The sequence below is a fragment of the Perognathus longimembris genome, chromosome 13 (genome assembly GCF_023159225.1).
Source record: "Perognathus longimembris pacificus isolate PPM17 chromosome 13, ASM2315922v1, whole genome shotgun sequence".
Lineage (NCBI taxonomy): Eukaryota > Metazoa > Chordata > Mammalia > Rodentia > Heteromyidae > Perognathus > Perognathus longimembris.
Window position 1 is genome coordinate 54,772,688 of NC_063173.1, and position 27,963 is coordinate 54,800,650.

Below are 27,963 nucleotides of genomic sequence, written 5' to 3' on the forward strand. Positions count from 1 at the left end.
GCTCCCAGTGCCCCTCACTCCACTGGGCTTGCCACCCCCAGGTTCCAGCATAGGAGTGAGGGCCAGGGTCCCAGCATGGCTGGCTGTTCTCACAGATCCCCTGGGCCAAATGCCTTCCCCCATCTGCTCCTGCCAAGAGGCTGGGGGTGGGGGGTGGGGGGGGGAAATAGGGAAGCCAGGGATGGCTGCTGGAGGAAGAGGCGCATCATAGGCGGGCGGGTGGGCCAGGCCCAGCCCTGTGAGAGGCAGGAAGAGGGGGTCAGCACAGCGACCTCACCAGGGCCAAGGACCCCAGAGAGGAAGGAGAGACTGGAAGCTCTCCCCAGTCCCCCTTCCCAGGCAGACCCGCCCGGGTCTGTGCACACTGGGGGCACGCAGGCGCCGTCAGTAGGACGTAGGACGGAGGTGTCGCAATCACGGCGTGGGGGGGGGCGGGGGAGGACGAGCAGACAGAACTGGAGTGCTTGGTGGCTTGCTGGCAGGCCTGTGGGGGTGGCAGCCGCGCTGCTGGGACAAGCTGGGGGTGGGGTAGGATGTGCAGTTCTGGGTGCCTGGCCCCAGAGTCCCTGCCTCCCTGTTACCAGTGAGCAGGGCTGCCGGCCGGCCCCTGGTTTCTTGGGTTGCGTGGCAGCCTCCCCGGGTGACATTTGCAACCCTGGCATGGTTTGGATGTGGCAGGCTAGCTTCTCGGCTCCTACCCCACCGGCCTGGCCTGGTGAGAAATGCTGCTGTTTCTCTTGGCCCGGTGCCAGGGGGCAGCTGCCGCGACCGTGACGGCAGAGTGTCTAAATGCCCGCCGGCACATCTGGCCAGCCGATCTCGCTCATTCCTCCGCGTGCAGGCGCAGGGCGGGGCGTCCCAGGAAGGAGCTGGGCTGGGAGGCCCTGCTCAGCCTTCTGAGCCCTGCCTGGTTCTAACATTGGCGCACCGAACAGGAGTATGGGGAGCACCAAGGCCAGCATGACACCATGGGGGGAGGGAGTGGTGGGGGGGGAGATGTCCGGTGAACTTTCCAGAACCTTCTGCACTGGGCCTGTGAAGGGTGCTGCTTTCAAATGAACTGTATGGAGGCACTTAGTAGGACGGCATGGCGCTGAGGACCGGCGATAATCAAGTGGCCAAGCCTTCCCTTGGACCTGTATTTCTTTTGCCTCTGGGAATGATCAGGTGACGAGTGATCATGGCCAGAACTTCCCAGGACTGGGAATACATAAACACACAATAAACAAATACACCATAGCTGACGTTATTATCCTCGTTATTTTCATATTTAAGTTAGCATCGTTGACTGTGGACTTGCTTCCCCAGAGCTGGTGGCACCCCTAGAAGTAGCGGGCTATGCCTCGTGTCCTGGGCTGGGTCCCTGGATCCTATCTGGTAGAAACAGGTCGGGCAGGGGCAGCCCAGTGGGTCTGAATGGGTAGGACAGGCCCTGGTACCTCTCGGTGGCCTCTGCCGGCTTGGCTGAACCGCCCACTCCCATCTGCAGAGGGGCGGCGCCGCCCTCCCGAGTTGGCTGGGAGACCTCGCGAGGAGCGCGTGTTCTCCGAGCATCTTGCTCACAGCAGATGGCAGCCACAACTGCTTTTCTCCCTGCAGTTCCGGTGCACTTCCCTTCTCTTGCTCACCCCCGGTTAACTTTGGTTTCTGCGTTTGGGAGACGAGGAGGCAGCCTGCAGGTCCCCAGAGCCTCTTCTGGTTGTGGGTGAAGTGTGGTGCATGTTGGGTGGGCTGTTTCTAAAGGAGCAGGACCCTCATACTCACACCGGCTTCCTCGGGGGTGCTGGTTGCCCGCTGGCTGACTCGGAGGCTCTTTGACCCAGTGTGCAGGCAGCGTGACCTGAGCCCGGCAAGGAGGCGGGGTTGGGCCTTGTACAGCTGCTAGACACCAGGTGCTGTGTGAGGTGCCAGGGACCAGGAGATGCTATGTATGCAGGGAGCCCGGAATAGAGGACACTGATTGGTCCATCTGGAGCAGGGGCGGGGCTGAGGAGCTGGTGTATTTGGGTTAAGCCTGGAAATGCTGAAGCATTCCCTGGAGGACAACATTGAAAAGGGCATCTTGGGCCGAGAACAGCCGTGCAAAGGCACGGAGGCCCGAGAGCTCTCTGCCCGCAGAGTAGTCAGCGGTGGTACATGGCGGAGCAGAGGAAGAGCACGCTGCCTTCTCTGGGCCTGCTGTTCACTCTCACCTCAGGACAAGATTCAGTTAGGGTCCTCTAATCACAGAAGCCCCAGACAGAGCCATGGCGGCCCAGGTTTTTCTCTGTCCTGGTTTGGAGCAGCCCTGCTAGCTTGTCTTTTCCTCCTGGTCGGGTCTTGCAGGGGTGGGGTGAATATCTGTCCTGATTCCACCAGCATCCACAATGTGAGGTGCTTGTTCGTGCCGAGCCCTGTGCTGCGTGCCCCCACACAGGTGTCACTTACACAACCCTGGCCCCAGCAACCCAGCCATTGCTCAGAGCCCAAGCTGCCTAGCCAGCCTGTCTCCTATTGGGTCCTTTGCCCTGTCACCTTGCTCTGAGCAAGGGTGTGAGGAAGGGAGATGGCAAGAGCCCAGGCCCTGCCCCTTCTTCTCTATTGCCCACTGTCCCGCCCCTCTTTGGGCAGTGTGGTAGGAAAAGACCAGCACTTTCTTCCCTAGGTCACCTCCTCCCCCAAAAGACGGTGGCCAAACGTGATGGGTCCCAGAGGTGGCCGCATGCGGGACCACCTGCACACGTGTCTGGTGCCGCCTCTGCTGGCAGAGCGGAGGTCCCAGTGTTCGCTTCTCCCAGCCCTGCATCTGCCCTGTCTCTCACCCCTGCCTGGCTGTTCACCAACGACTTGCCCTTCTAGGAGACGGGCGGAGCTGGGTGAGGGTAATAAGCAGGTGGCCCATGGCTTCTGGGCACCCAGCATTTCTGCAGGCCTCATATCTACTGCTCCATTAGCATCGTGCCCACCCCACCCCACCCCACCCCCGGCCCCACCATGGCCTCTGTCGCTGCCCCAGCAGGGCCTGCACTCGCCCACATAGAGCATGTGACCTTGCAATGCCCGGGCCTGGCATGCCTTACATGCCTGGGCAGCAGCAGCAACAGCAACAGCTGGACTGTCAGGGAGGAGCAGGAAAGGCCCCCAGAGCCCTGTGCTAGGGCTCTGACCCCCAGAGCATGGGGGTGAGAGGCAGCATCAATGAGACTTTTGTAATGGCCAGGGCTGAGGACCACATGGCCCGAACCAGGAGCCCGAACAGACACATCTGCTCCTGACTTTCCCAGAACGGCCTATGTGCAGGCCTGCGTCCTCTCTCCCAGCAGGAGATGCTGCCTTGAGTCAGTGCATCCCAGTCCTGACCTTCTTTTCACCCCCTTTCAGATGAATTAGCCCCCGGAACTTAACACTTGAATTTCTCCAGTGTCTAACCTGCCTCTGAGGGTCTGGCCTTCTGCCACCTCTCCTAAGGCCGGTAGCTCATGGCCGGTGGCTCCTTGAGACCTCTGGTTGAAGGCAACAGATTAGCCATCCGTGCCTGGGGAGAGATGGATCCTCAGGGCCAAGAGGGGACCCTGTTTCTCTCACAGCTGGGAGTCCAAGATGTAGCTTGCATTAAACAGGCAAGGAGCTAGGTCCATCTCTTCCTGAAGCCATCCTGCCTGTAATCAGCCTCAGGGGGTGGCTCTGATCCTATTAGAAAGGAACTCCCTATTTTTAAAAAATAGTGCCAGTCCTGGGGCTTGAACTCAAGGCCTGGATGGATACTGTCCTTGAGCTTTCTTTGGCTCAAGGCTAGCACTCTACCACTTGAGCAGGTTATTTTGGTTTTAGTAGTTTAGTGGAAATAAGTATCGAACAGACGTTCCTGCCTTGGCTAGATTTGAAACACGATCCTTAGATCTCAGACTCCTAAGTAGCTAGGATTACAGGCGTGAGCCACCAGTGCCCAGCCCGGGGTGGGGGTGGGGGGCGACTCGTAAGTACCACATTGGAGTTGCCAATGTGGTGACCCTCGGCAAACTCAGGGTTGTGGCCTGTGTCCTCTTCTACCACTGGGTACCTACTTTCTAAGTCACACTAGGACAAGCAGGCCACCCCCAAGAGCCGGGGCTGTACCCTCCATGGGTGAAGGCTGTCACCTGATGACAGCCTTCCCCGGTGGGGACCGCAGCAGGAGGCCGCCTGCTCGCTCCCAAGCTGGCCAGGCCACACGGGCTGGGATTGAGGAGGCAGCGGGGCCTCGTGCCCGGGAGGGGATGCCAGGTGCCCCAAGGCCGCCCCTTGGCAGAACTTGGAAGAAAGAGAGTTCTGGTCTCCCTTCTTCAAGGCTGGGGGAGGGCTGGGTTGGGACATAGAATTGAAGACGGATACAGGTTCAGCCATTACAAAAGCCTCCTCTTCAGGCCTTTCTTCCTCTGTCCTGTGGTCATCCACGACAGGTAAGGGGAAACCCCAGCTGGATGCTCCCACCAGCAGCACCCACGGTTTGTTTATCCCCCTCTTTCAGGAACTGGGGCACCGAGAGAGAAGCTGCAGCAACGTGCCCCTACCTGTGAAGTGGCCGGATCCGGTTCCCACTTGCATTCTCTGACCCCAAGCCCTGAGCCTTTCCCACTCAGCTCCCGCAGTCAAGTGCTAATAAATAAGCGCGGTAATACATAATTAATCCTACCTCCATCCCTCTGGCCTTTTCTCTCAAAAGCGCTCTGAGCACTTCCCAGACGTGATTTCATGCATCCTGCTGGGGACCCCAGGAGAGCTGCAGGGAGGGCTGGCGCTGCAGAGACCGTGGAGTGGGGGGGGGGGAGGGGGGAACCCAGCCCTCCCCTTCCCAGGCTCAGCCCTGACACCAGCCCACCACCTTCCCTCCCTTGGTCCTCTGCCTCAGGGTGGGTGGTGCTGGCCCAAAGACTCACCTGCTCTGCTCCTCCGGCCTCCTCAGGGTTGTGCAGGTGTGAGTGGGAGGTGGAGAATGGGGGGGGGGGGCAATGGGGAGCTCAGAATCAGCAGGAAGTGGCTGAGGTTCATTACAGTGCTTTCCTGCTAAGAAACCTTCTGACAGCTACCGGGCCTCACATTCCCAGGAAGCTGGGGGAGAGGAGATTGGGGTCATGGGGAAGGAGACAGAGGGAGCCCCCAGAAACAGCCCCCACAAATCTTCCTCCCTTCCCTAGTGGTCAGGGAGGTGGTAGGTGCTCCTCTCTCCTCATCCTTGTCTGGAGAAGGGACTGGGGCTTAGAGCCTCACCCGGGTTCCGTGGAGTCGCAGAGGGGCTAGTTTCCAAAGGTCTTCAAAAATAGAGACCCTTGCCAGGTGTGGGTGGCTCACGCCTGTGATCCTAGCTACTCAGGAAGCTGAGATCTGAGGATTGTGGTTCAAAGCCAACCTGGAAAGGAAAATTTGTGAGACTCTTAATTAAAGCCAGAAGGGGAGCTGTGGCTCAAGTGGTAGAGTGCGAACACTGAGCCAGAAAGCTCAGTTCAAGTCTCAGGAACAGCGTGCGCGCATGTGCACACACGCGCACACACACAGAGATTCTTATAAGACTTGGCCACTGTGATGATTGCTAGCTATCTACCCTCCACCACCACTCCAACCCCAGGCACGGCAGGGTCCCTGAGAAAGCCAGCAGCTTGCTCAGCCTCCACATTTTCTAGAAGCAGGAAGAGCAAGCAAATCCTAGGGAGGCCATCTGGTCAACCCCTCGCTCTCCATGCGAAGACCCCCAGGATCTCAGAGACAGTCCTCTTCCTCCCTGCTTGCAGAGGTGGCTGCAGTCAAACTTGCTCAAATGCCCAGGGCTGGGAGGTAGAGGGGAGCCTCGCGGGTCACTTCAGGGGAGACCTCAGGCCACAGGAACTGGTTCCCAGTGTCACCGCAGGCCAATCACCCAACACTCCTTTCTGCAAACATTGCCTTCCACCAAAGATGAAGATGCTGAGTTTGTTCCCCCACCTGGCCCACAGTGCGCTGGCTGAACCCCAGTGCCTGTGCTGCAAAGCTGCTGCAGGGCCAGGGCAGGGTGGGGCTTTGGATCTCAGCATTGCATCCGGCAACGAGAAGAGAGCTCTAAGCTGGCAATCTGGAGCTTTGGGCTCTGGGCTCTGCTTTGCACTGGCTCCTACACGTGATCTGCCTCTGCCCCTTGGGGCTGTGTTCAGAAATGGTGGCCCCTCCAGTCGCAGGGACTTGGTGAACTACTGCCACCTGCCAAGCCATTGGCTGGGTGCTGGGGACACGACAGGGAAGACAACAAAAGAGACCCCTGCCCTGTTGAGCTGTACCCTGATGGAGGGGGACCACACGATTAACAAGGCAGAGGTAGATGGTGCTAAGTGCTGAGAGGAAAATGAAACAAGAGTCATGCCAAAGGGGGAGGGGCATGCTGGCTATGTGAGACAGGGTGATTAGTCCAATGAGGGGCCTCTGAGCTAGGAACTGAATGACACAGACAGCTAGGGATGAGGTGGATGTGGGGTGAAGGCAGAGACATTGAGAAAGGATACACTTGGCTCATTGAGGGAAGGGAGTAGGCTGTGTGCTTGGGAAGGGGTGAGCAAGGGGTGTGGAAGGAGGTGAGGGAAGGCAGAGTCCAGGTCCTGTAGGGCCCTCTTAAGCTTAAGAGGGAAATTGCTTTGTGATGGACATTGTGAATGAGTGGAAGTGGTGTGTGTATGAGGGATGGATGGATGGATGGATGGATGGATGGATGGATGGATGGATGGATAGACGGACTGATGGATGGATAGAGCTTGAATGACTGAATGGCTGGACAGACAAGTGAGTAGCTAGGTGGATAGTTGGATGGATGGACAGATGGATGGGTAGACAGATGGTCTGATGGATTGATAGAGTTTGAATGACTGAATGGATGGACAGACAAGTGAGTAGTTAGGTGGATGGTTGGATGGATGGATGGGTGGGTAAATGCGTAGGTAGATAGATGGATGGATAGATGCTTGAATCGATGCTTGAATGAGTGGGTGGATGGATAGATGGATGGATAGATGGGTAGGTGGATGGATGGATGGATTGATGGGTGGGTGGGTGGATGGTTGGGTGACTGGACAACAGATATAGTCTCCAATCACCTCCCTATAGGGGCTTCCACTTGCTCTGATTGTCCTTTGCCTGAGATCATCGCCGTGGTCAGGTGTGGGTCCCTGAGGAGCAAGGAATGGTGCTTGGGAGGTGGAGGCAGGCATCCCCAGGTCTCTGTTCCAAAGATGCCCCGCCAGAATCAGGTCCCCTCTGTCACTCTGCCACTCATCATATAGACCAGAAAGCCAAGGTTGCCCTTGGCAGTACCCTCCTCTGCCACTGCTTGGTCTGATGAGTGTCACTCTGGGGCCCTCCACATCCCTCCAAGTTCAGGCCCAAGACCTGGCCCATAAGGCTTGTTGGCCAGGCTGCCCTATGAGAATTCGGACTTCCTCTCTCTGCTCCTGGCCTGGTCTTGCCTCTGCCCACCATGCCCCATGAGCGGACGCCTGTGGAGGTTTATCTTGTCTCTGTCATCCACTCCTGTGTCCTGTCCACTCTGGCTCAGCTCCAGCCTCAAGACATCTGCCCTTACCAACTTCTTCAGGCTCCAGTGGGCCTTCCGTGACCATAGAAAGCAACAGAAGTGCCCTTGTGTGTGGAGATGAGGACTACAGGCTGCATGGGGCCTGGGCTGGTGCACTGCCATCCCCCAGACTCCTGGCACATAGTAGGCCCTCTGGTTGTCAGATGAGTGCAGGATCGCTGCCTGCAGGAATTTAGTTTTTATCCAGGCTGCACCAGTGTTCACGCCACTCAGGACCTGACCCTGGAGCTCTTTCCTCTCCCAGCCTGCTCCTTATACCAGAAGTGCCCTTATAGCCACCAGGTCTGGGGACCACCCCTGCCCAGTGCTCCTGGGCCAGCCAGGCCTGGGGCTCGGGGCCTGGGTTGTCTAAGCTCTCTGGGAAAAGGAAGAGCTCTCTCAGAAGCAGGCTGAGCTTTCTAGTGGCCCCATCAAAGTAGAATATGGCCCGTCAAGTTTCCCACAGTGGTGACAAGCGTGGAAACCAGGTTGAATCAAGAACCCTAGAGGAATCTTGAGACCGAGAAGGCAGTCAGAGGCTTCAGGGCCTAGTGACTTTAGGGCCTTCACCCCTGAGCAGGGCTCCAGTGAGAGCCAGAGGTGGGGGCTCTGGTGGGTGGATGGACAGGGGGGGTCTCCGTGGCCAGTTGACCTCCCAGGCTGGCCTTAGTGTCCTGAGTCCCCTGCCTGTGAAGTGGGTAGAAATCCCTATAGGAAACTATTAGGGAGCCACAGCAATGTCCCCCAAGGCCCAGAGTTTCTTTTTACTTCTGGGCCAACCATCCAACTCTAAGGATGCTCTCGTCAGACAGGATCCACTGGAAAAAGGGAGGCGGGCGGGGGTGGGGGGGCCCAGGAGGCCTCAGAGCCCACGATTCTAGGTCATCTCCTGCACCATCCGGAGACAGGAGTGGTATTTATAGCTGCCAGCGGCCACTGAGGGTGGAGAAGTCAGCACGGGCTGTGACGAAGGCCAGGGCCCCCCCCTCCCACCACCATCCCCCACGCCTGGGAGGTGAAGGGAGGGCTGTGCCTGCGGAGGCAGCAGGCATTGTCACATCGCTGCCCCGAGCCCCGGAGGAGACGAGGTGCCACTTTCAGCCTGGCAGGAGCCCCGGCCTCCGCCAGTCTCGCCAGGCCCTCGTCTGGCTTGCGAGCCCCAGGTGGGCATCCCATTAGCACTCAGCGCCTGCCCCGCCTGCCTCCCCCATGGTGCATGCCGGGGCCCCTTCTTGGCAAGGTTCGTCCTCTGGTGCGAGCGAGGCCTGGCTGCCCTCCCTGGGGCGGGCAGGGTCGGCACAGAGGCTGCCTCTTCCCACCGGAGGGGCCAAGGGCACTGGCCCCAGGCCGACGAGGACACACTTGCTAAATACCTGCCTGTCTCCCGCCGCGCCTGCCGCGGCCTTGCTAAGTACCAGCAGAGTGACACTGGGGCTGGAGCGGCGGCTCCGGCTCCTCCTCCCCCTCATGCCCTGCCACCCTGGAGCCACAGTGTACCCAGGCGGGGCCACCCAGCTCCTGAGGGCAGGTCCCCTGGGACACGCCTAGCAGCTGCTACCACTGGCATCAGGGATGTTCTGGGCCATCCTTTGCCAATGGAGAACGCAGCGAGAACAGCCTAGGTCCAGCCTTGGAATGGTCAGGCAAGACGCTGCCCCTCCTGAGGGGTCACCTCTGTCACAGAGACCGGCTTCCCTCCTCAGCTCCCCCCACCCCTCCTCGCCATTTCCCTCCCCCTGGGTTTCGCAGAACCTCCTGGCCCAGAGAAGAAGCAGGTGCAGGCCAAAGCACACCCCCAATCCCAGCCTGCAGTGTGAACGGAGAAGATGACACAGGCACCTCAGAAAGTGGACCGTGGGCTGGAGGTTGGGGAATGCTAGGAACACAGGGAGAACTCTGGAAGCAGGGGAGAAAATGCCAAGGAACCTGGACAGTCCTGGGGGCCAGGTTTTCCAGCCGGCAGAGATGAGCTGGGGGGTGTGGAGGGTGCTGGCGTTGGTGGGCAGGTCCGAGGTGGGGGGGTAGGCTGCTTGGTGAAGAGCTTTATGGCTAGTGGTTGAGAGCTTTAATTTTAGTTAAGAGGCATTTAGGAGCCATAATACACTTTTGAAAAGGGGACTAATTTAATCAAGATCATGTCCTTGTAGCGCAAGCACCCTGTGTGTGGCAGAGCCTGTTTTCCACACTTGGGTCACCAGGGAGTCCCTGTTATCATGGTCGTCATCATTATCATCATCCTCCTCACCATCCCGCTTACAGGACAAGCAAACAGCAGTTGACTCATCCAGGGAAGTGGCTAGCTCCTGCCTTGTGCTTTGAAGTCTTGGCCCAATGCGAGGCTGAGAAAATAGAGGCCCCAGATCAGCATCCAAGTTCGGCCCTGCCCTCGGCGCCCAGCCCCTGCTCCGGGGCCTGTGGAACTTGTACTTGGGTCCGGCTTTGCGCTGCTCACGGGTGGGACTGGGAAGTCTTAGGACTCCCGAGTGAGGCGTGGCTCAAGGTCAGTGGGTTTTTTGTCCTGTGACCCCTTTTATGTTTCCTGGCTCAGTCGAGAGGGGAAGACACCCAGGCACCTATGCAGAGCCCCGAACCCCTCTTTTCTAAAACACAAGGCATGAGGGGCTTGAGGGTTCATCCCGACAGGTGCTTTGGGACATGAGGCTGTTTATTTCAAGACCCAAGTGACCGGGAGCTAAAAGCAGCTCCAAATGACATGGACTCCGAGCCCCAGAAGCCTTGTCTGCCCTTCCTCCAGGGCCCCCCCTCACTGAGCACAGAAGCAAGGAGAGCCACCCAGGGGAGAAGACTGGCCACTGCCTGGGTGCTGTTGATGGCAGCAGATGCTACCTGCACCTCTGAGCGCCCGGTGGCTGGGAAAAGCTGGCCCCTGGTGTGGCCCTCCGGAGCTCTGCAGACCTCCTCCCCTGGGAACAAGCTCGTGTTTCGCTGTCACTCGATCTCCGCTGGCTTTGGAGATGCCCGGGGAGTGGGTGAACAGAAACCCAATAGCCCGAGTGGCCAGCTCATGCCCTAGATGGCTGCGCTTCCCCCATGGTGCCTGATCTGAGGACCCGAGGCCCACACGGCCCCCGTGGTCTGGAGGCTACCCCCATCTCTGAGCAGCCTCAGCCTGAGGAGATTCAGCGGAGGTGTCAATCACTCAGAGTATGTGGGGGGGGGCCTGGGGGGGGAGTCCCAGAGGGGAGGAGTCAGGCTAGGTGTGCCCACTTAGCACCTCATTAACAGCCTCATGAGGGGGCCCCTAATGAAGTGGAAGGTGCTAATCCCTCTTGGAGGTGTCACCAGAGGACCAGCAGTCTCTGCAGAAAGTGGAGCTTTCTGATGAGCTGCCTTAAAGGGGAGGGCAGGAAAATCTGAGGAGCAAAAAGCCCCAGCAAGAGGTTCCAAGCAGGGCAGGCTGGTGGTGAAGCTAGACTGGACAGGGGGCTTGAGGGGCGGGCATCATGAGATTGGGCAAAGCTAGACTGCTCTCTCTCTCTCTCTCTCTCTCTCTCTCTCTCTCTCACACACACACACACACACACACACACACACACACACGACATCTCTGCAGATTATTCTTGGATTATTCCGAGCAAAAGATCTGTGGTTTGAGCTGTCCCGTGGGGACTGGTTCCCATCTCCTTGATTTGTGGGGTCAAGATAACAGTGCAGGGGCTGGGGATATAGCCTAGTGGCAAGAGTGCCTGCCTCAGATACACGAGGCCCTAGGTTCGATTCCCCAGCACCACATATACAGAAAACGGCCAGAAGCGGCGCTGTGGCTCAAGTGGCAGAGTGCTAGCCTTGAGCGGGAAGAAGCCAGGGACAGTGCTCAGGCCCTGAGTCCAAGGCCCAGGACTGGCCAAAAAAAAAAAAAAAAAAAGATAACAGTGCAGGTAAGAGATTTCAAAAATTTGCGATAATTTTTAACTTTTCTTATGAAGTAAAAAAAAAAGATAGCAGTGCTCCTTGGAGATACGGGAAGGTAGGTCAGGTGCGAGAGAGAGCCCAGTCAGACCCACAGGGGTCAAAAAGAATAGGGAGCCATTTCTGCTTGGGAGAGCTGACCTAGATGGAGGAGAAGCAGGGACCCCGGCCACACCTCAGGGCAAGGGGCTTGGTGGCATGGAGCACACTGGGAAGACCTGATGGATAAATCCCAATGGGAGCCCCACCCTGGCCCCAGCTTCCCTTGAACGGGGCTCTCTCCGTGTGTGATTGCATTTGCTCCTCATGGTTCTTAGAGGGAACAGAACAGCCTTGGAGAAGTGGGGGGTCACAGACACAGAGAAGTGATAGAACTCAAGATTTCCTCTACTTGGGGGTTGAAGGAGCAGCCACCCTCTATGCACCTGGGAGAGGAAGGGGCAAGGGTGAGCCAACAGAGGTGGGCTAGCAGCGCCGGAGGAAGGCAAGAAGACCACCGGGGCAGACAGGAAGGACCCAGTCCGGATGCGAAGAAACAAAGCCAGGCCTGGTCATTGATCCGAGGCCCTGCACTAGGAAACCTGTGCACTCACGCAGGCCTTGAGTCCCCGGCTGTGGAGAGGCTGGAGGGGGCTGGGGTGAGAGGAGGGCCTGGCCTGGTGGCCCTGGGACACCCCGCCCCTCTCCCCACGCCTCCCTCCTCATTCCCAGCAAGCCGGCGCCCTTCCAGAACAGCCAGCAGGAAGCGAAAGGCCCCAATTGATTCCTGGGGAGTTGGCTAGTGGCAGTGGCACGGCCGGTGGCAGATGGCAAATTCTGCTCATTGTAGAGGACTGGAAAATAATTAGTGTGAGAAAGAGAGACTGGAGCCTGGTGATAAATTGAGCCTAGGGAGGGCCTGCTGGTAGGGGCTGAGCTCCGAGGCTGTGGAGCTTCGTGCCTGGATCCGTGGCGCACTGGGCACATGAAACTCTGTGGGCTTCAGCCCCCTCATCCATAAACTTCTCTAGGTCCCTTCAAAGTACCCACAGAGGAAGTCGGGGCACTGCTTATGGTTTGGGTTTTTTTAGGGGGGGCTTTGTTATGGGGGGTGGTGTTTGTTTTGTGCCATTACTAGGACTTGAACTTGGGGCCTGGACACTATCCCTTAGCTTTTTCTGACCAAGGCTGTGGCTCTTGAACCACGGCTCCATTTCTGTGGGGGGGAGGGGGTTATTGGAGACAAGAACTACATGGACTTTGAACATCTATCCTCAAATCTCAGCCTCCTGAGTCGCTAGGATTATAGGTGTGAGACACCTATACCTGGCCATGATATTGTTTGGTTAAGTAATTAGTAATAATAATAATAAAACATGTAGCCAAAAAATGGTTGGCACTGTTGGATCTGTTTCTGAGGCCAAGTGAGGACAGGCATCACCCCAGTGGGTCAGTGGCCCGTTCTGGCTCTCAGATGGCTCTTTGGTATGGGAGGGTCTCTCTGTCCACAGCCCACGTTGAATACACGGCACGCAGCACATACAAAGCCTGACTCTGGCTGGCTCGGAAGGTCGTTCACTTCTCGGGGCATCAGTTTCCCCACCCATGGCCTGACGGGGGATGATCATCTCTTAAGTGGTGAGGGGTGGAGGAAGTGCAGCCCGGTCCTTTCAGAGGCAATTCTGGAGTGGGGATGAGGAGGGTGCCCCCGTCCTCTGACCTTGGGGTGCAGCCAGCCCCGGGGGCCAGGGAGTGTGAGGACCCCTCTTGTGCTGAGATCCTGCCCCGGCCCCAGGCAGGCTTGGCTCTGCCTTCTGTGCCAGCACAGCTGATGTGTGAAACGCAACAGCTTTCAGGCCCCTAAGTTGGGTTGCACACACCCGGGCACAGGCTGGTGGCGCATGCGGGCCCCCAGCCCACGCCGCGTTCTCTGTCCTGTCGCCTCCTCTGCCGCCTTCTCCCTTCCTGTGCTCTCGGAGGCCAGCCCCGACGGGCTGCAGACCTAGGAAGAAGGGAAGGCACCCAGGAAGGGGGACCCTGGTGTTTGTGGGTACCCGAGAACCAGAAGACTGACTGGCAGGCAGAGAGAAACTCAAGGAGGCCATTTGGCATCCCAGTGGGGGAATCATTTCTTCTCCTGGCCTCAGTTTCTTCACTACAGAGTGCAGCCTATGAATCGGGCTGAACATGATGTCACAAGGCATGTCCCCGGCGGTTTCCTCCCGGCCTCCCAGGATGCCCTGGGCTCAGCGGCCCCCTCTGTACTGTGGAGATCCTCTCTCAGTCACGCTGGTCTGATTATGTGTCTGGGGTCAGGCAAAGCCCAGGGAGCTCTTTATGGGCCCTGAGGAGGATGAGGTCAGAGGCCAGCTCCTGAGTCCAGAAGCAGGCAGTTGGCTGAATCCACTGCCTCAGACTGCATGGAAAAGTTGAGACGAGGTCTCTGAACTACGCTGCATAGCCTTGGGCAAGTCACGTTCCCCCTCCGTAACAGAGATGCCTCTATCTCAGTGTTGTTAGGAAGATTAAAAGAGCTCCTGTTGGAAAGAGGCTGAGCCATGCATGGCAGGCCATTCTGGAGTCTTAGAAGAAGCTAGCTCCCGAGTTCTCCCTCGCCCCATCCCCGGGGCTGCCCACAGTCACCCACACTGCGTCGTGTTGATCTCGTCCCTCTGCTCTGTCTTAAGTCAGCGGAAGGGTTGCCTGGCCCCCTTGTCCAGCTCTGGGAAGGAACTGTGGTTCACTTGCCACTGAAGCCTCAGCCTGGCCAGGCTAGGCGCTGTTAGCACGCTCCACCCCTTTGGGGGTGGAGCCTCTCCTCTGTGGGGCCCCCACCTGTCCTGCTGGCTGCCCGGGGCCCAGCTCCACTGCCATTAGTCATCGTCTGTCCCCACCTCAAGACCATGTGCCCCCACCCCCCAAGACTAGCCAAGCCCTCAAACCCAACATAGGTGCTCAGCGCCAGGCAGAGGAGAGCTTCATTGTGGGTATGGGAGCCCACGCTCTCCCCTCTGGCCTCTCAGCCCCTGGCCAGTGGCCCTTAGCATCCAGTGATAACTTTGCACGCAGCGACTGTGCAAGTCATCGCAGAGCCCAGCAGTCGCTCTTCACTCAGAGGCACTGAGACCCAGGACTGGAAAACACGAACGGGGAATGGCTAGGCCCAGGCTGGCCAGGCAGGTTGTAATGGGGTGGGGGTGGGGGGTGGGGGGGGCGTGTCTCTGGATCTGTGAGTCCTCTCCTTCCTTGGCCCGACTGGCCGTGGGGGTCAGGAAGAAGGTGCCAGCTGCCCACTGACTACTGGAGACGGGCGCACGGCTGATGCGTTCCCTGAGATTCGTTTCCCCCGGCAGTAGAGGGTGGATTTTGTAGGCTTCTGCCGGGCTGTGCGTCTCTGGGAGCTGGACGGACAGGGTCTCCGCTCTGGTTCCCTGCAGGATGCTGCGAACCAAGTCACTCTGGGAACGTTGAGGCAGGGGCTGGCTCAGCGACACCGGGGACACACAAGGTGGGCATTTTGGGAAGAGCTTCAAGCCAGTTCCTTCCTGAGCCTCAGTTTCCTCACCTGTAAAAGCTATGGGACTGTCCTGACACCTTCTAACTTGACAACAATCCCGCCTGGCTAAGGGCTCTGGGGGGCACAGGAGTAGCCAGCGCCTACTGCCTGCTGAGCTCACTGTTTCTTTCTGAAGGTATCAGGGTAAAATCTTGGAGCTGCAGTCTCTTTGCTTGTTTCTTTCTTTTCTTTTTTCTTTTTTTTTTTCCTGGTCTTGGTACTTGAACTCAGGGCCTGGGCACTGTCCCTGAGCTTATTTTGTTCAAGGCTAGAGCTCTACCACTTGAGCCACAGCTCCACATCTGGCCTTTTCGGAATAGTTTATTGGAGATAAGAGTCAGGCTGGCTTCAAACTGTGGTCCTCAGTCCTCAGCCTACTGAGTAGCTAGGAATACAGGTCTGAACCACTGCTGTCCGGCTCCCCGTTCTTAGATAGTTAATGATGGAAGAAGTGCTTGCCTGTTGTTGCATGGGAAACTGGGTGGGTCCCGTGACAGTGCTGGGTACTTTTCTTAGCCTTGCTTTAGAAGTGAGGAAACTGAGGCACAAAAAAAGAGAAGTAACACGTGCAAGGTCACACGGCAATCCGTGGCCGACCCCAGCCTCGGACGCAGTGTTTTTAGGGTGTGTGTCCTTAGCCCCCCTCCCCTCTCTGCAGCCAGAGGGCAACACCGTCACCCTGCATTGCCCTTTGGAGAAGGGCAATTTGGAAGGCAGTTAGCCCAAGACGGATGCCACATGTGTCCCCCTAGCCCGGGCGCGGCAGTCACCTCCCCTTCAAGTTCCACCTCCAGCCCAGCTTGATGCCTGATGTCCCCGGCTACCTCTGACCAAGTAGGACATCTCATGGGTCACCCCCCCTACCCCAAGCCCATCGTCCTGTGCCCTCTGGATGGGCCGGGGGAGGACACCACAGCAGGCGGGCGACCAGTCCTAGCTGGAGCTCTGCACAGGGCCATCAGAAGTGCAAATAGCCCCCCACCTCCTCCCTACCCCCCCAGATCTCTACTCTGGGCTGAGACAGGTCTGGGAGGCCCTTAGCGTGAAGGTCAAAGTCCAGCATGGTGGGGGGGGGGGGGTGTTGTTGGTGGTAATTGCCTTTCATGGCCACAACTCATAGCCCAAGGCCCAAGGATGTAGATGCTTCCTGTAGTTCCAGCCGCAGTCCCCGCCTGGAGGCTCACTATTCACACAGTGCTGCTCACCCCCAAGCTTTACCAGGGCCCGTACAAGGTCCTGTACCAAAGTCTGCCAGGCACGGCAGGCGGTGAGACCCTCAGACCCCCAGACTGCCAGCAAGCTAATGGGGGGGGAGGGGGAGCGGCATTATGTGTCCAGGCTGTGTGGAGGTGAGCAGCCTGCAGACCACCTTGGAAGAGACCAACCCGGGGATGGGAGGAAGCAATCACGGAGGTTTCCAAGAGGAGGTGACTTTTGGCTGGCCTAGAAAGATGAGAAGAGCGAGCTCAAGGGTGACCAGAAAACCAATGGCGTGTCTTTGGAGGACGATCAACTTTTTTTTTGGGGGGGGGGCATTTCTGGGAGGGAGGGTGGATGCCAGGAGGGACAGGAGAGCCTCCCTGTCAGAGCTTCAGGTAGCCTGAGCAGCAGAGTGTGTGCACCTGATCCTTGATGACTGGGGAGTATCAGTGGGTAAGGGATGCCTGGATTCAGAGGGGGCAGGGCACCTGCCCAAGGCTGCACAGCCCTCGGGGGACTGAGCCTCTTGGCGGCTCACCTGAAGGGCTGGCCTCGGTCCTGTAGGCCTTGGGGGTGTCACAGCAAGTTGTAAAGTGTATTGCAGGGGGGATGTTTGCATTGGTAGGAGAAGGAACTGCCGGGATGGTTGAGACTTCACCCAGGGCCCTGAGTCATCAGAGTCGAGGGTCTAGGGGGACAAAGAGGCCCCTTGAGGCAAAGTTAGTCACTCCATCTGCAGGAGGGGTGCCCTTGGTACCCCCCTCATGTCTGCCTGGTGCGCTGGGGGTCGGGAGCCAAGGTCTGAGAAGGCCCCATCATTGCCCATGGGACCCCCTGCCGTCAGGTCCCCATCCTACCCCAGACCCTGGGGGGGGGGGTGTTGAGGCGGTTTGGGGGGTGGAGGAGGGGAGCTGGAGAGGATGCACATCCCCAGGCCAGGAAGTAGCCTCTTCCCGCCCCCTTGGGGGGACATTTCCTTGCGATGAAATCACAGCCAGAGCCAGGGAACAGGCCCCCATTGTGACGGGCCGGGGGTCTCCAGAGAAAAGGGCCTTTCAGGCTCTTAAAAACAGCAGCCCTGAGATGTATGAATCTTCCCAGAGCCTCCGCTGCCCCTATGCGGCCCAGACTTGCAGACTCCACCCCCCCACCCCACCCCCAACGACCACGACCTGTGGGTGACCAGCCCGAGACGCCAGTGGCTAGCCAGGGGCTCCCACGCCCTCCCTCTGCCCCGCGTGGCCTTTGGCCTCCCTCCAGCCTGGCCCAGGGCTCTGCAGATTTCTGTGGTCCGTGCCAGGGTTTCAGGAGCTAGGCAGGACTGGCATTTCACAGATGAGGCAACCGAGGCACAAGGAGGAACTCACGCCATCGCGCAGGTGAGACAGCCTGGATGACAAACCAGGCAGCCTAGGCAGGGGTCCCTCCCTTGTGCCCAGGCCTGGTGCGTGCTGGAAGGGGCGGGGACCCCGTGCCTGTAATCGGGCACCAGTGTGGTTGGCCCCACCACTGACCGTGGCTGTTAGCCACAGGCTGGTGACACCCTGCTCTTGACCAGATCGCTCCCACGTCTTCCTCTTGCGGGGCCCTGCCTTCCTTTCCCAGCCGGGTAGGGCAGGGGGCTCCCAGTGGGTATTCTTGGGGTACCTGCAAGATGAAGAAGTAGACTTTTAGACTTTTCGAAGGGAAGGGAGACAAGAGGAGGGGCCCCAGTGTCCCTGAAGGGCTGTCCTTGCAGGGTACTGGTGGCTCAAGCCTGTCATCCTAGCCACTCAGAGGGCTGAGATCTGAGGATCGTAGTTCAAAGCCAGCCTGGGCAGGGACGTCTATATCACTCTCGTCTCCAGTGAACCACCAGAAAACCAGAAGTGGAGCTGTGGCTCCAAGTGGTAGAGCAAAAGAGCTCAGGAACAGCACCCAGGCCCTGAGTTCAAGTCCCAAGACTGATGGAAGGAAGGAAGGGAGGGAGGGAGGAAGGAGGGAGGGAGAGAGGGAGGGAGGGAGGAAGGGAGGGCTATCCCTAGGGTCCTTTTGACATGAATGCTCTGGGCTGCTAGCAGGGGCAGAATGGGGGGCAGTGCAGGCAGGCAGGCCCCTCCCCCACCAGCCCCTCGAGGTGGGCAGTCCTGTGGTCCCTTCTCTTTGGTAACAGGATTGGGGCACAGTGCAGAGCTCTCTGAATACCTATCACTTGCATAGGGGGTGGGGGCTCCCGACACCCCCCCCAAAGCCTGACCCCCACCCCCACGCAGCCTCTGTGAGCCACCTGCAGGCTGGGTGCAGGCGGGAACACCAGCTGTTGGCAGCAGTGCCCTGCCCCAACCTGGCTGCCACCCACGGGGCCCCAGCCCCTCCCTCCTGTCCCATCACATCCAGTCCGAGCCGTGAAGTTGTCACCGACAAGGCCAAAGCCCTGAAGCGACCCCCCCCCCGCCCCCGCCGCCGCAGACCCCAGATCCCCTCCACACACACACACACCCCTGGCCACCCCAGCACCGCAGCCCGATCGCCCCGCATCCTTCTCCCCGCTTTCCCAGAATCGCTCCGACTCCTCCTCGAGAGTGGGATGATGTCACTTCCTGAGGGGGGAGGAGTAGGCACGACCCCAGCGGGCCAGCCCGCCAGGCCGCCGGCTCCCCGAGCAGCCCGGGAGCGGCTGCATGAAGCTGCCGCGCCACGGAGAGGGCGACAGGCCGGGGAGGGCACGCCGGCCCGCCACCCGGCCCCATGCCCCCTTGCCCACCCCAAGGCTGTGCTCCCAGGCCAGGGAAGACTTGCCTACAGCCTTCCCTAGAGATGCCCGTCTCCGAGGACACACGCTTTCCCCGGAGCCGTCAGCCGGGAGAGGAGGAGCTGCCGCCCGCCGCCCCTGGACCGGGCGTCATGTAAGCCTCTGGCAGCCTGGTGGGGGGGGGCGGGGCAGCGGCTGCCTGCCGGCGGGGTGCTCAGCCGCCCACACCAGGGGCCCCTCTAGAGCGCGCAGTACAGGAAATCTGCCTTGACCAACCCTCCCTCCCACCATGCTACCCATCTGGGGGCTGGAAAGGGGGCCCCTAGGGTCCTGGGTACGGAGCTACTTTGGATCCGCCAACTTCGGAGAGTTGGGCACGGGGCAATGAAGGATTCTGGGCTCGGGGTGAGCATGCAGTTGCATTGCTTTCCCTCCACGGAGGGGCAGAAGTCGCCCCAAGTACTCCTGACCAAGTCACCCTCTATCTATCTGGTCCTTCCCGCCCCTTGTGGCAGAGGGCGCCGTGTGTCAGGTGACCAAGCCAGAGGGCAGTTTACCAGGCTCGGGCAGGGCAAGGAAAAGAAGACCTCATTCAGCCAAGACTTACTGAGCACCTACTGTGTGCAAAGCCCCGGGCGTGACCCTCAATCACATCCTGCCGTCCATCCCCAAGGCCTGCAGGCCCTCTCCGGGCCTGCCGTGCTGTGCCGTGGGCATTTCTTCTTGGCCCTTGAAGCCTGGCCCCAAGGACAGTGCACTGGGCCAGGTCTCCTTGTAGAAAGGAAATAAGGGGTGTGAGGGCCAAGGGCCCCGTTGATGCCACACAGGAGGAGGAGGTGGGCCTGGCCACTGTTGGGGTGACTTCAGGCAGCATTGCCAGGGTGGGGGACAGGAATGACCCTAACGTAGCTGAAGTCCCTGTGTCCTACTGCTGAGGGCCTTGCTGTTGGCTATGGGTGTTGACAGGACCGGAGGCAGCTCTTCCTTGGGGACGGGTCAGAATGGCCAGTGCCTGGAGGTCCCCTGGTGATGGGTGGGGACTTGGGGGGCCTGTGTCCCAAGTCACTGTGCTGCTGACCATGGCTGGGACTGGCCCAGCAGCTCTAGACGAGTGCCTTGTGTGTCCCAGCCCTCCTGGGTACTGCAGGCTCGTGTGTGTGTGTGTGTGTGTGTGTGTGTGTGTGTGTGTGTGTGTTGGTACTGGGGCTTGAACTCAGTGCCTGGGTACTGTCCCTTAACTTTTTCATTCAAGGCTGCCACTCTACCATCTGATCCACAGCTCCACTTCTAGCTTTTTGCTGGTTAATTGGAAACAAGGGCCTCTTGGACTTTCCTGCTCTGGCAGGCTTCGAACCTCAATCCTCAGATCTCAGCCTCCTGAGTAGCTCCGATGACAGGCATGAGACACCAGCGCCCAGCTCTCAGTATTTTGGTAATTTTAATTTTATTTTTTATTACTGCTTGTTTTCAGGAGGTGAGCGCCAGGCCCGCTGAGCCTCCCCGAGCCCCCAGCCATGCCCGGGATCGTGGTGTTCCGGCGGCGCTGGTCTGTGGGCAGCGATGACCTTGTCCTGCCGGCCATCTTCCTCTTCCTCCTGCACACTACCTGGTGAGCCCCTGGCTGGGGCCACGGACCTGGAAGGAAACTTTCTGGCCATCTTGCTCCTCCCTGCCTGACCCTGTCCTGCTCCCTGGAGAAACCACTGGGGTTCCCTGGACCCTTGGGGGCAGTACCCACATAGAGACCGCTCCCCGCCCTTTGTGGATGCGGCCACCCCTGTACTGAACACGATCAGCACCTGCTGTGTCCTCATGCTGACCGTGGACCTCTCTGTTCTTATTTCTCACGGTCTTGGGGTGGGCGGGGGGTTGCTGCTGTCCCCTCCTTCCGCTGAGCCCAGGCTGGGCGGGGCTGGCTGGGGCAGGCCGAGGCCTCAGGCCCCGCTGACCGGGGCCCTCCGCAGGTTTGTGATCCTGTCCGTGGTGCTCTTTGGCCTGGTCTACAACCCGCATGAGGCCTGCTCCCTGAACCTGGTGGACCACGGCCGCGGCTACCTGGGCATCCTGCTGAGCTGCATGATCGCCGAGATGGCCATCATCTGGCTGAGCATGCGCGGGGGTATCCTGTACACGGAGCCCCGCGACTCCATGCAGTACGTGCTGTACGTGCGCCTGGGTAAGGGTCGCGCGCCTCGGGCCGGGGCTGCTCCACGCCACCCTCCGCCTCTGCCTCCTCCTCCCTCCCGGGCTCATGTGTCCCTTCTGCCCCATAGTCACCGGGCACAGGTCCGAGTACCAGACACCCCGAGCTAGCTCAGTGGTGGATTAGACCCGGGGGGAGGGGGGGTAGGTGGAAGCCATTCCCCTGTATGTTTTGTCAATAAAGTTTTATTGAAACACACCCACGCCCGCATGTATCCTCTCGAGCTGCTCTGATTCTCCTGTGGCAGAACTGAGCACTTGCTTCTAAGTCTGTAGAACCTCAACGTCTAAAACATTTGATCTGTGGGGCTTGAACGTGGGGCCTGGGTGCTGTCCACTTGAGCCACAGCTCCATTTCTGGCTTTTTTGTTGCTTAGTTAGAGATAAGTATCTATGCTCAACCCAGCTGGCTTCAAACCCCGAGCCTCAGACCTCAGCCTCCTGAATAGCTAGGATTACAGGCCAGCCTCCCAACTTCTGTTTTAAAACCCTGAGCATCTCTGCAAAGCTCTGTGATCCTTTCCAAACAGCCCCACCCACTTCTTGGGCAGCTCCTCCCCGCCCCCCAGGACCGCCCCTGCCCCATCCCAGCTGCCTCTCCCACTTCTGTGTATTAACCCAGGAGCCAGTAGTGGCAGCCTCATTAGGTAGATGCGGCCACTGGGTCCCTGGGAATTCATGAGCTCTCTCAAGGTCGCACAGCTAGGGAAATGTGGAAGTGTCTGAGCTGGGATTTCAACCCAGGCTGTCCAGATCCACAGTCTAGGCTCTCAGCTGCCACATTGTGCTGCCCTCGGTCAGCTTTCCATGTTTTCTTCTCAATCCCAAATCCAGGCTCTGGGTTTGGTGGTGCAAAGCAGCCTGGTTGCTAGGCCTCCTTCCACAGCACGCACATCCCGCACCGGATTCCAATACCCTGAAAAGACAGAGAGGCACAGGACGCCCGTGGCTCACGCCGATTTTCCCAGCTACTCAGGAGGCTGAGATCTGAGGGTCACAGTTCAAAGCCAGCCTAGACAGGAAAGTCTATTAAGACGCCTATCTCCCATTAATCATAGAAAAAGCCAGAAGTGGAGCTGTGGCTCAAGTGGGAGAGCACCAGCCTTGAGTTGAAAAGCTCAGGGACCGCACCGAGGTGCTGAGTTAAAGTCCCAGTAATGGGCACATAAATAAACAAAATAGGAAACAAAATAGGCAGAGGTGTGCATGTTCCTTAACCACCTTTGTAGTCGCCTTCACAGGGCAGACCGAGGCTCTGAGGGCCCAAGGCAGGGGACCAGGACAGACAGGAGGAGGAGGGCCCATAGGGAGCCCCCACCCCTCGCTCCTGCAGTCAGAGGGCTCAGGCCAAGGTTTCTGGGCCCTTCCCTGCTGGGCAGATGGCGGCCACCCTTCAGCCAGGGCCTGCTCTCCTCGTAGCCATCCTGGTGATCGAGTTCATCTACGCCATCGTGGGCATCGTGTGGCTCACCCAGTACTACACCTCCTGCAATGACCTCACTGCCAAGAACGTCACCCTGGGTATGTGTCCCTCCCCCTCCCCCTCCCCCTTTTCCCCCCTCCCACCTCAGCCAGCTCTGGGGGCCTGGCGACTGGACCGGTGTGGACAGAACGGGGCTCTGTATGGGCGGACAGGTGCTATGGGGGTGCCAGCCGATCACCTGGACGAGCCACTGCCTTGAGTGGGCAGCTTGAGCTCAGCTCCTCCTTAGTTGCCCGCAGAGCTGCCCGCTCTATGCCGGGGTGGGACCTGGGGCTATGTTTGCGGAAAGTCGGGCCAGTGGCTTCTGAGCCTAGAAAATACCAGGGGCAGGAAGTGACCAGGGAGTCTTTCTTAAACACGGCTGATGGCCCAGGGGCGCGTCCCCAATACCTGCACCTCCTGTCGCTTCCCACCCCCCCCCCCCACAGGGATGGTTGTCTGTAACTGGGTGGTCATCTTGAGCGTCTGCATCACCGTCCTCTGCGTCTTCGATCCCACGGGCCGCACCTTCGTCAAGCTGAGGGCCACCAAGAGGAGGCAGCGGAACCTGAGGACCTACAACCTGCGGTCAGTCCGCCGGCTGAGCAGAGGGTGGGCAGGTCCCCAGTGGGCTCCGCCGACCGGCAGCGAGGCAGAGCTGAGGCCCAGCCAGGCTGCGGGTGTGGGAGAGAGACTTCGCTTCTGCCTGCGAGTCACAGGGCCTGCCCCGGCGGGGGTGTCTGGAGCCTTACATGAGGTAACATAGACAAAACAGTGTGGTGGGTAGCATGCAAAGCCCACGCCTGTGACCACTCCGGAAAGGGGGGCAGTCGTGGCATCATCAGCTAAGAATAACAATGGTGCCACGAGATGGTGGCTCACGCCTACAATCCTGGCTGCTCAGGAGCCTGAGATCTGAGGATCACGACTCGAAGCTGGCCCAGGCAGGATAGTCCAGGAGACTCTTATCTGTAATGAACCAAAAAAAAAAAAAAAAAAAAGCCAGAAGTGGACCTGTGGGTCAAGTGGAAGACAGCTTAAGCAAAAAGAGCTAAGCGAGAACGAAAGGCCCTGAGTTCAAACGCCGGCACTGGCATACTCTCGCGAGAAGAGTAACACTGTTATTACAGTAGGAGACAGCCAGGCATTGACCGAGCAAGTGACTGCAGCCGTGAGGTAGTTGGCATTGGCTTTCTCATCACAAGGATGGAGAAACCGAGGCACCGATTGGTGATGAGGCTGGGAAGTAGGCCTCAGCGTGCCTTCACGGCTCTCACTTGTCCAGTAGGCTATGGGCTGCCCAGGTTTCAGACTCAGAGGAAATGAATCAAGGAAGACTTCCTAGAGGGGGTGAGTTTTGTGTGGTGTTTTTAAGGAAGGGGAAAGCTGTGCCAGGGCAGAGTCAATGAGGGAGTCTGTGGCTCCTGTTAAACAAAAGGGTGGGGTGCGCCTGTAACCCCTGAGAATCAGACTCGTGACCTAGGCCCCACGCTGCGCTCTGCAGAGGGGGAACCCGTTCATCCCTTCTACCAGCCCAGCCCAGTCGTGACCCACTGACAGAGGTCGTGGCCGTGCCAGGTTGTGCGGTGGGTGGTGGACGTGGGTCTGGATCTGGGGCTCAGTGCAGCCGCCTCTGTCCTTGGCAACCCCTCAGGGCCGGCAGCAGCCAGGCCCCGCCCCGCAGGGCTCTTCCCCACCCCCATGCCTCCACGCTGGGCTCCCCACGGACTTTCTTCCACGTCAGCTCATCAGAACCACACCCAGGCCTGGGCTGGCCACCACCCAGCCCCAAATGTCAAGTCCCAAAGCCAAGGCCCTAGAGCCGGTTGTCCCTCCCAGCACCGCTGACCTCCCCCCCCCATGCCACTCTGCTTGGGCATGCCCCCACCCTACCTAGTTTCAGGGCGTCCAGGGACCCAGAGGTAGCTGGCTTTCCAGACTCTCAGGTGCTGCCTTGAAAGCCCAGGGCAGCCAGCACCTCGTCAGGTGGCCGGGACAATTGCTATCATTTTAAATACAACACTTTCCATGGAGCCCACCGGTTGTGGGACGCTCAGACCTGTAATCCTAGCTACTCAGGAGGCGGAGATCTGAGGCTCCTGGTGCAAAAGTCCGCTGAGGCAGGAAAATGTGGGAGATTTTTTTTTTCTCTACTTAGCAAAATAAAAGCCAGACCTGGAACTGTGGCTCAAATAATAGGGTGCTAAGCCTTGCACACACACAAAAAAGCTAAGTGGCAGCACCCGGGCCCTGAGTTCAAACCCAGGTACAGGGCCACTCCTCCCCTCCAAAAAAACCAAGAAAGCTTTCCACGGCTTCTAAGCCCTAAGCCGTGAGAAGGCGGGTAAGAGGCCAAAGCCCGCAAGCCCTCTACCTGTGGGGGTTTCCTCAGATCTGAGGGTCCTGCCTGCTCACACCTCCCAGGCTGTCCCCCACCGGCTCTGAAGCTAACACGTTTTGTTTTGTTTTGTTTTCCAAGCCGGCAGCTTCCCAGTATAGAGACACGCTCACCCTGCCACCGCCACTTATTTTGGTTTGGGTTGGATGTCGGGCATATGTTAAAGGCCTTGGCCCCAGCTCTTGCCAGCGAATTGGCGGAGGCTAGGGAGAAGGAGAACTTTTCCCAGCCCTGCTCCCCAGAGCCCCGGCCTTGGTTTTTTGTTGTTTTTTTTTTTTTTGGCAGGAATGTCTGTCCCTCTTCCACTTTAGTGGACTGTTGGAAACCATGACTTTCTGTCCAGACTCTGTATGCGGGCCCCCTACTTAACCAAACCTGCCGCCAGCCTCACACCCTAAGATAAGCTGCCCCCTGGTGTCCATAAAGGGTACTGCAGGGACGGTAGAGGGTCCATGTGGCCACAAGCCAGGCAGCAAATTTTCCTCCGATGACCTGTGGGAGCCCGGTTAAAAGATCTGGATGCACTGAGACCCTAGCCTGGCCACTCCACTGTCACCTCATCTAGTCCCTGGAAGATAAGACATTGGCTTAGGATACAAGGCTGCCTGAATCCCCAGGGGCAGCCGGTCCTAGGACCAGTTCCTAAGCACCCACCTCCCATAGCTCTGGGTCTGGAAAGCTGCCTGGTGGAGCCGGGGTGAAAGAGCACAAGAGCGGTGCGTGGCTGCATGGGGAAACCAAGCAGCTCAAGGACAGCCGGGCCCACGTCACTCTGGATCCCTGCTGAGGGCCCTGAATGCACTGGAGGGCCAACCCCTCCTGCCCCATGACGGCCCCAGAGTTGGGATGGCACCCAAGCCACCCAGCCCCATGCTCAGTGTGGAGACTGCTATGGGTATTGGATGTTGGCGCTGTTAAGTTCCCCTAAGTAGAATATAGGAGCTTCTGGACTCCTTTGCAAGAAAAAGCAGGTCTGGGGCTGGGGATATGGCCTAGTGGCAAGAGTGCTTGCCTCTTTTTTTTTTTTTTTTTTTTTTGGCCAGTCCTGGGCCTTGGACTCAGGGCCTGAGCACTGTCCCTGGCTTCCTTTTTGCTCAAGGCTAGCACTCTGCCACTTGAGCCACAGCGCCACTTCTGGCCATTTTCTGTATATGTGGTGCTGGGGAATCGAACCCAGGGCCTCATGTATACGAGGCAAGCACTCTTGCCACTAGGCCATATCCCCAGCCCTTTTTTTTTTTTTTTTTTTTTTTTTTTTTTTTTTTGGCCAGTCCTGGGGCTTGGTCTCAGGGCCTGAGCACTGTCCCTGGCTTCTTCTTGCTCAAGGCTAGCACTCTGCCACTTGAGCCACAGCGCCACTTCTGGCCATTTTCTGTATATGTGGTGCTGGGGAATCGAACCCAGGGCCTCATGTATACGAGGTAAGCACTCTTGCCACTAGGCCATATCCCCAGCCCAAGTGCTTGCCTCTTATACATGAAGCCCTGGGTTTGATTCCCCAGCACCACCTATATAGAAAATGGCCAGAAGTGGCGCTGTGGCTCAAGTGGCAGAGTGCTAGCCTTGAGCAAAAAGAAGCCAGGGACAGTGCTCAGGCCCTGAGTCCAAGCCCCAGGACTGGAAAAGAGAGAGTGAGAGAGAGAGAGAGACAGACAGAGAGAGAGAGAGAGAGAGAGAGAGAGGAGAGAGAGAGAGAGAGAGAGAGAGAGAGAGAGAAATAGCAGGTCTGTCTGAGCGTTCTGTCATGACCCCTGGAATGAGGGGACACACAAAGAGACCCAGCACAGCTGCCCCCCTTCCTCCCCCAGGGCTCCTGGCTGAAGCCTTGGGACCACAGAGCAGTCTTTTACTTTGTGGAGTCCTAGCTCTCGAGCACACACACACACCCCCTCCCAGGGGCATGGCCTTGAGTCAGTCTTCCCAAAAGTCAGGTGTTCCCTCCCCTCCCCCGAAACCAACAGTTCATGGTTTTTATTTTTATTTTTTTCTAGTCCTGGGGCTTGAACTTGGGGCCTGGGCAATGCCCCTGAACTTTGTTTTTTCTTTTTTTCCTCAGGACTGGTGCTCTACCACTAGAGCCACAGCTCCACTTCGAGTTTTCTGCTGGTTCATTAGAGCCTCACACACTTGCCTGCCCATGCTGGCTTCAAACCCAAATCCTCAGATTCCAGCCTCCTGAGCAGCTAGGATGACAGGCGTGACCAGTGCCTGGCCGGCTCATGATTTAAAGCCAACAGGCTCCCCCCTCCAGGAGTGTCTCAGCCCGCTGACACCGGGGTCACTGACCACCCAGCCTTGGCTAGGCCCGGGCCCCTCTCTCCCCCCAGGCCTCCCTGCTGCAGCCCTTGAGGAACAGGCTGCATCTGGGCCCCTGACCCGGCACACACGGCCTCTCTCCATCCCCACAGGCACCGCTTGGAGGAGGGGCAGGCCACCAGCTGGTCCCGGCGGCTCAAAGTGTTCCTCTGCTGCACCCGGACCAAGGATTCCCAGTCAGTAAGTACTGGGCCCCTCGCCCTGCCATGCAGACCCTTTTATCCCTTTGGCAAAGCAGAGTGGACAGGATCGGGCGGGAGGAACTGGACTTTGCATGTAAGCAGGTGACGGCCTGCTCTCGTACGGCAGCCTGTTCTCCATTGACCGCCTCCCCGGCCGGGAAAGCAGCTGTCCACTTGCTTTTGTCAAAGGAACAGAAAGACACAATGCCTTTAGTTGCGGACAAATGCTCACGGGTCAGGCAACCTCCAGGCGGAACAGCAGATCCATTTGTCAGCAGCAAATGATCTGGAAAGTCTGGACTCGCGGTCAAGTGCTCTGTGCAGTGCTGGGCATCCGTTCCGTTGATGCAGACCGAGATCCAGGCTCAGGAGCACCGTGGAAGGAAGGCCGAGTCAGCCATGGACGACCCCCCGAGGGTGGGAGAGGAGACAGGGACCGCGGAGATGATTTAATCTTGTCA

The 27,963-nt window shown here is 58.6% G+C and overlaps 1 protein-coding gene across 2 annotated transcripts in view; it reads left to right on the forward strand.

Moving 5' to 3' along the window:
• Dagla (diacylglycerol lipase alpha) overlaps window positions 1–27,963 on the forward strand; it is a 59,551-nt gene that overhangs the window by 15,109 nt on the left and 16,479 nt on the right. Inside the window, exons 1-6 of one of the 2 annotated variants that reach the window (XM_048360628.1) lie at window positions 18,836–19,096; window positions 20,414–20,551; window positions 20,907–21,118; window positions 22,564–22,665; window positions 23,056–23,194; window positions 27,413–27,500. In XM_048360628.1, the coding sequence (XP_048216585.1) occupies window positions 20,457–20,551; window positions 20,907–21,118; window positions 22,564–22,665; window positions 23,056–23,194; window positions 27,413–27,500 (636 nt within the window). In that variant the 5' untranslated portion in view covers window positions 18,836–19,096; window positions 20,414–20,456. Of the gene's footprint in view, window positions 1–18,835; window positions 19,097–20,413; window positions 20,552–20,906; window positions 21,119–22,563; window positions 22,666–23,055; window positions 23,195–27,412; window positions 27,501–27,963 lie in introns of those variants that run through there. The other variant, XM_048360629.1, reaches the window with a different exon arrangement.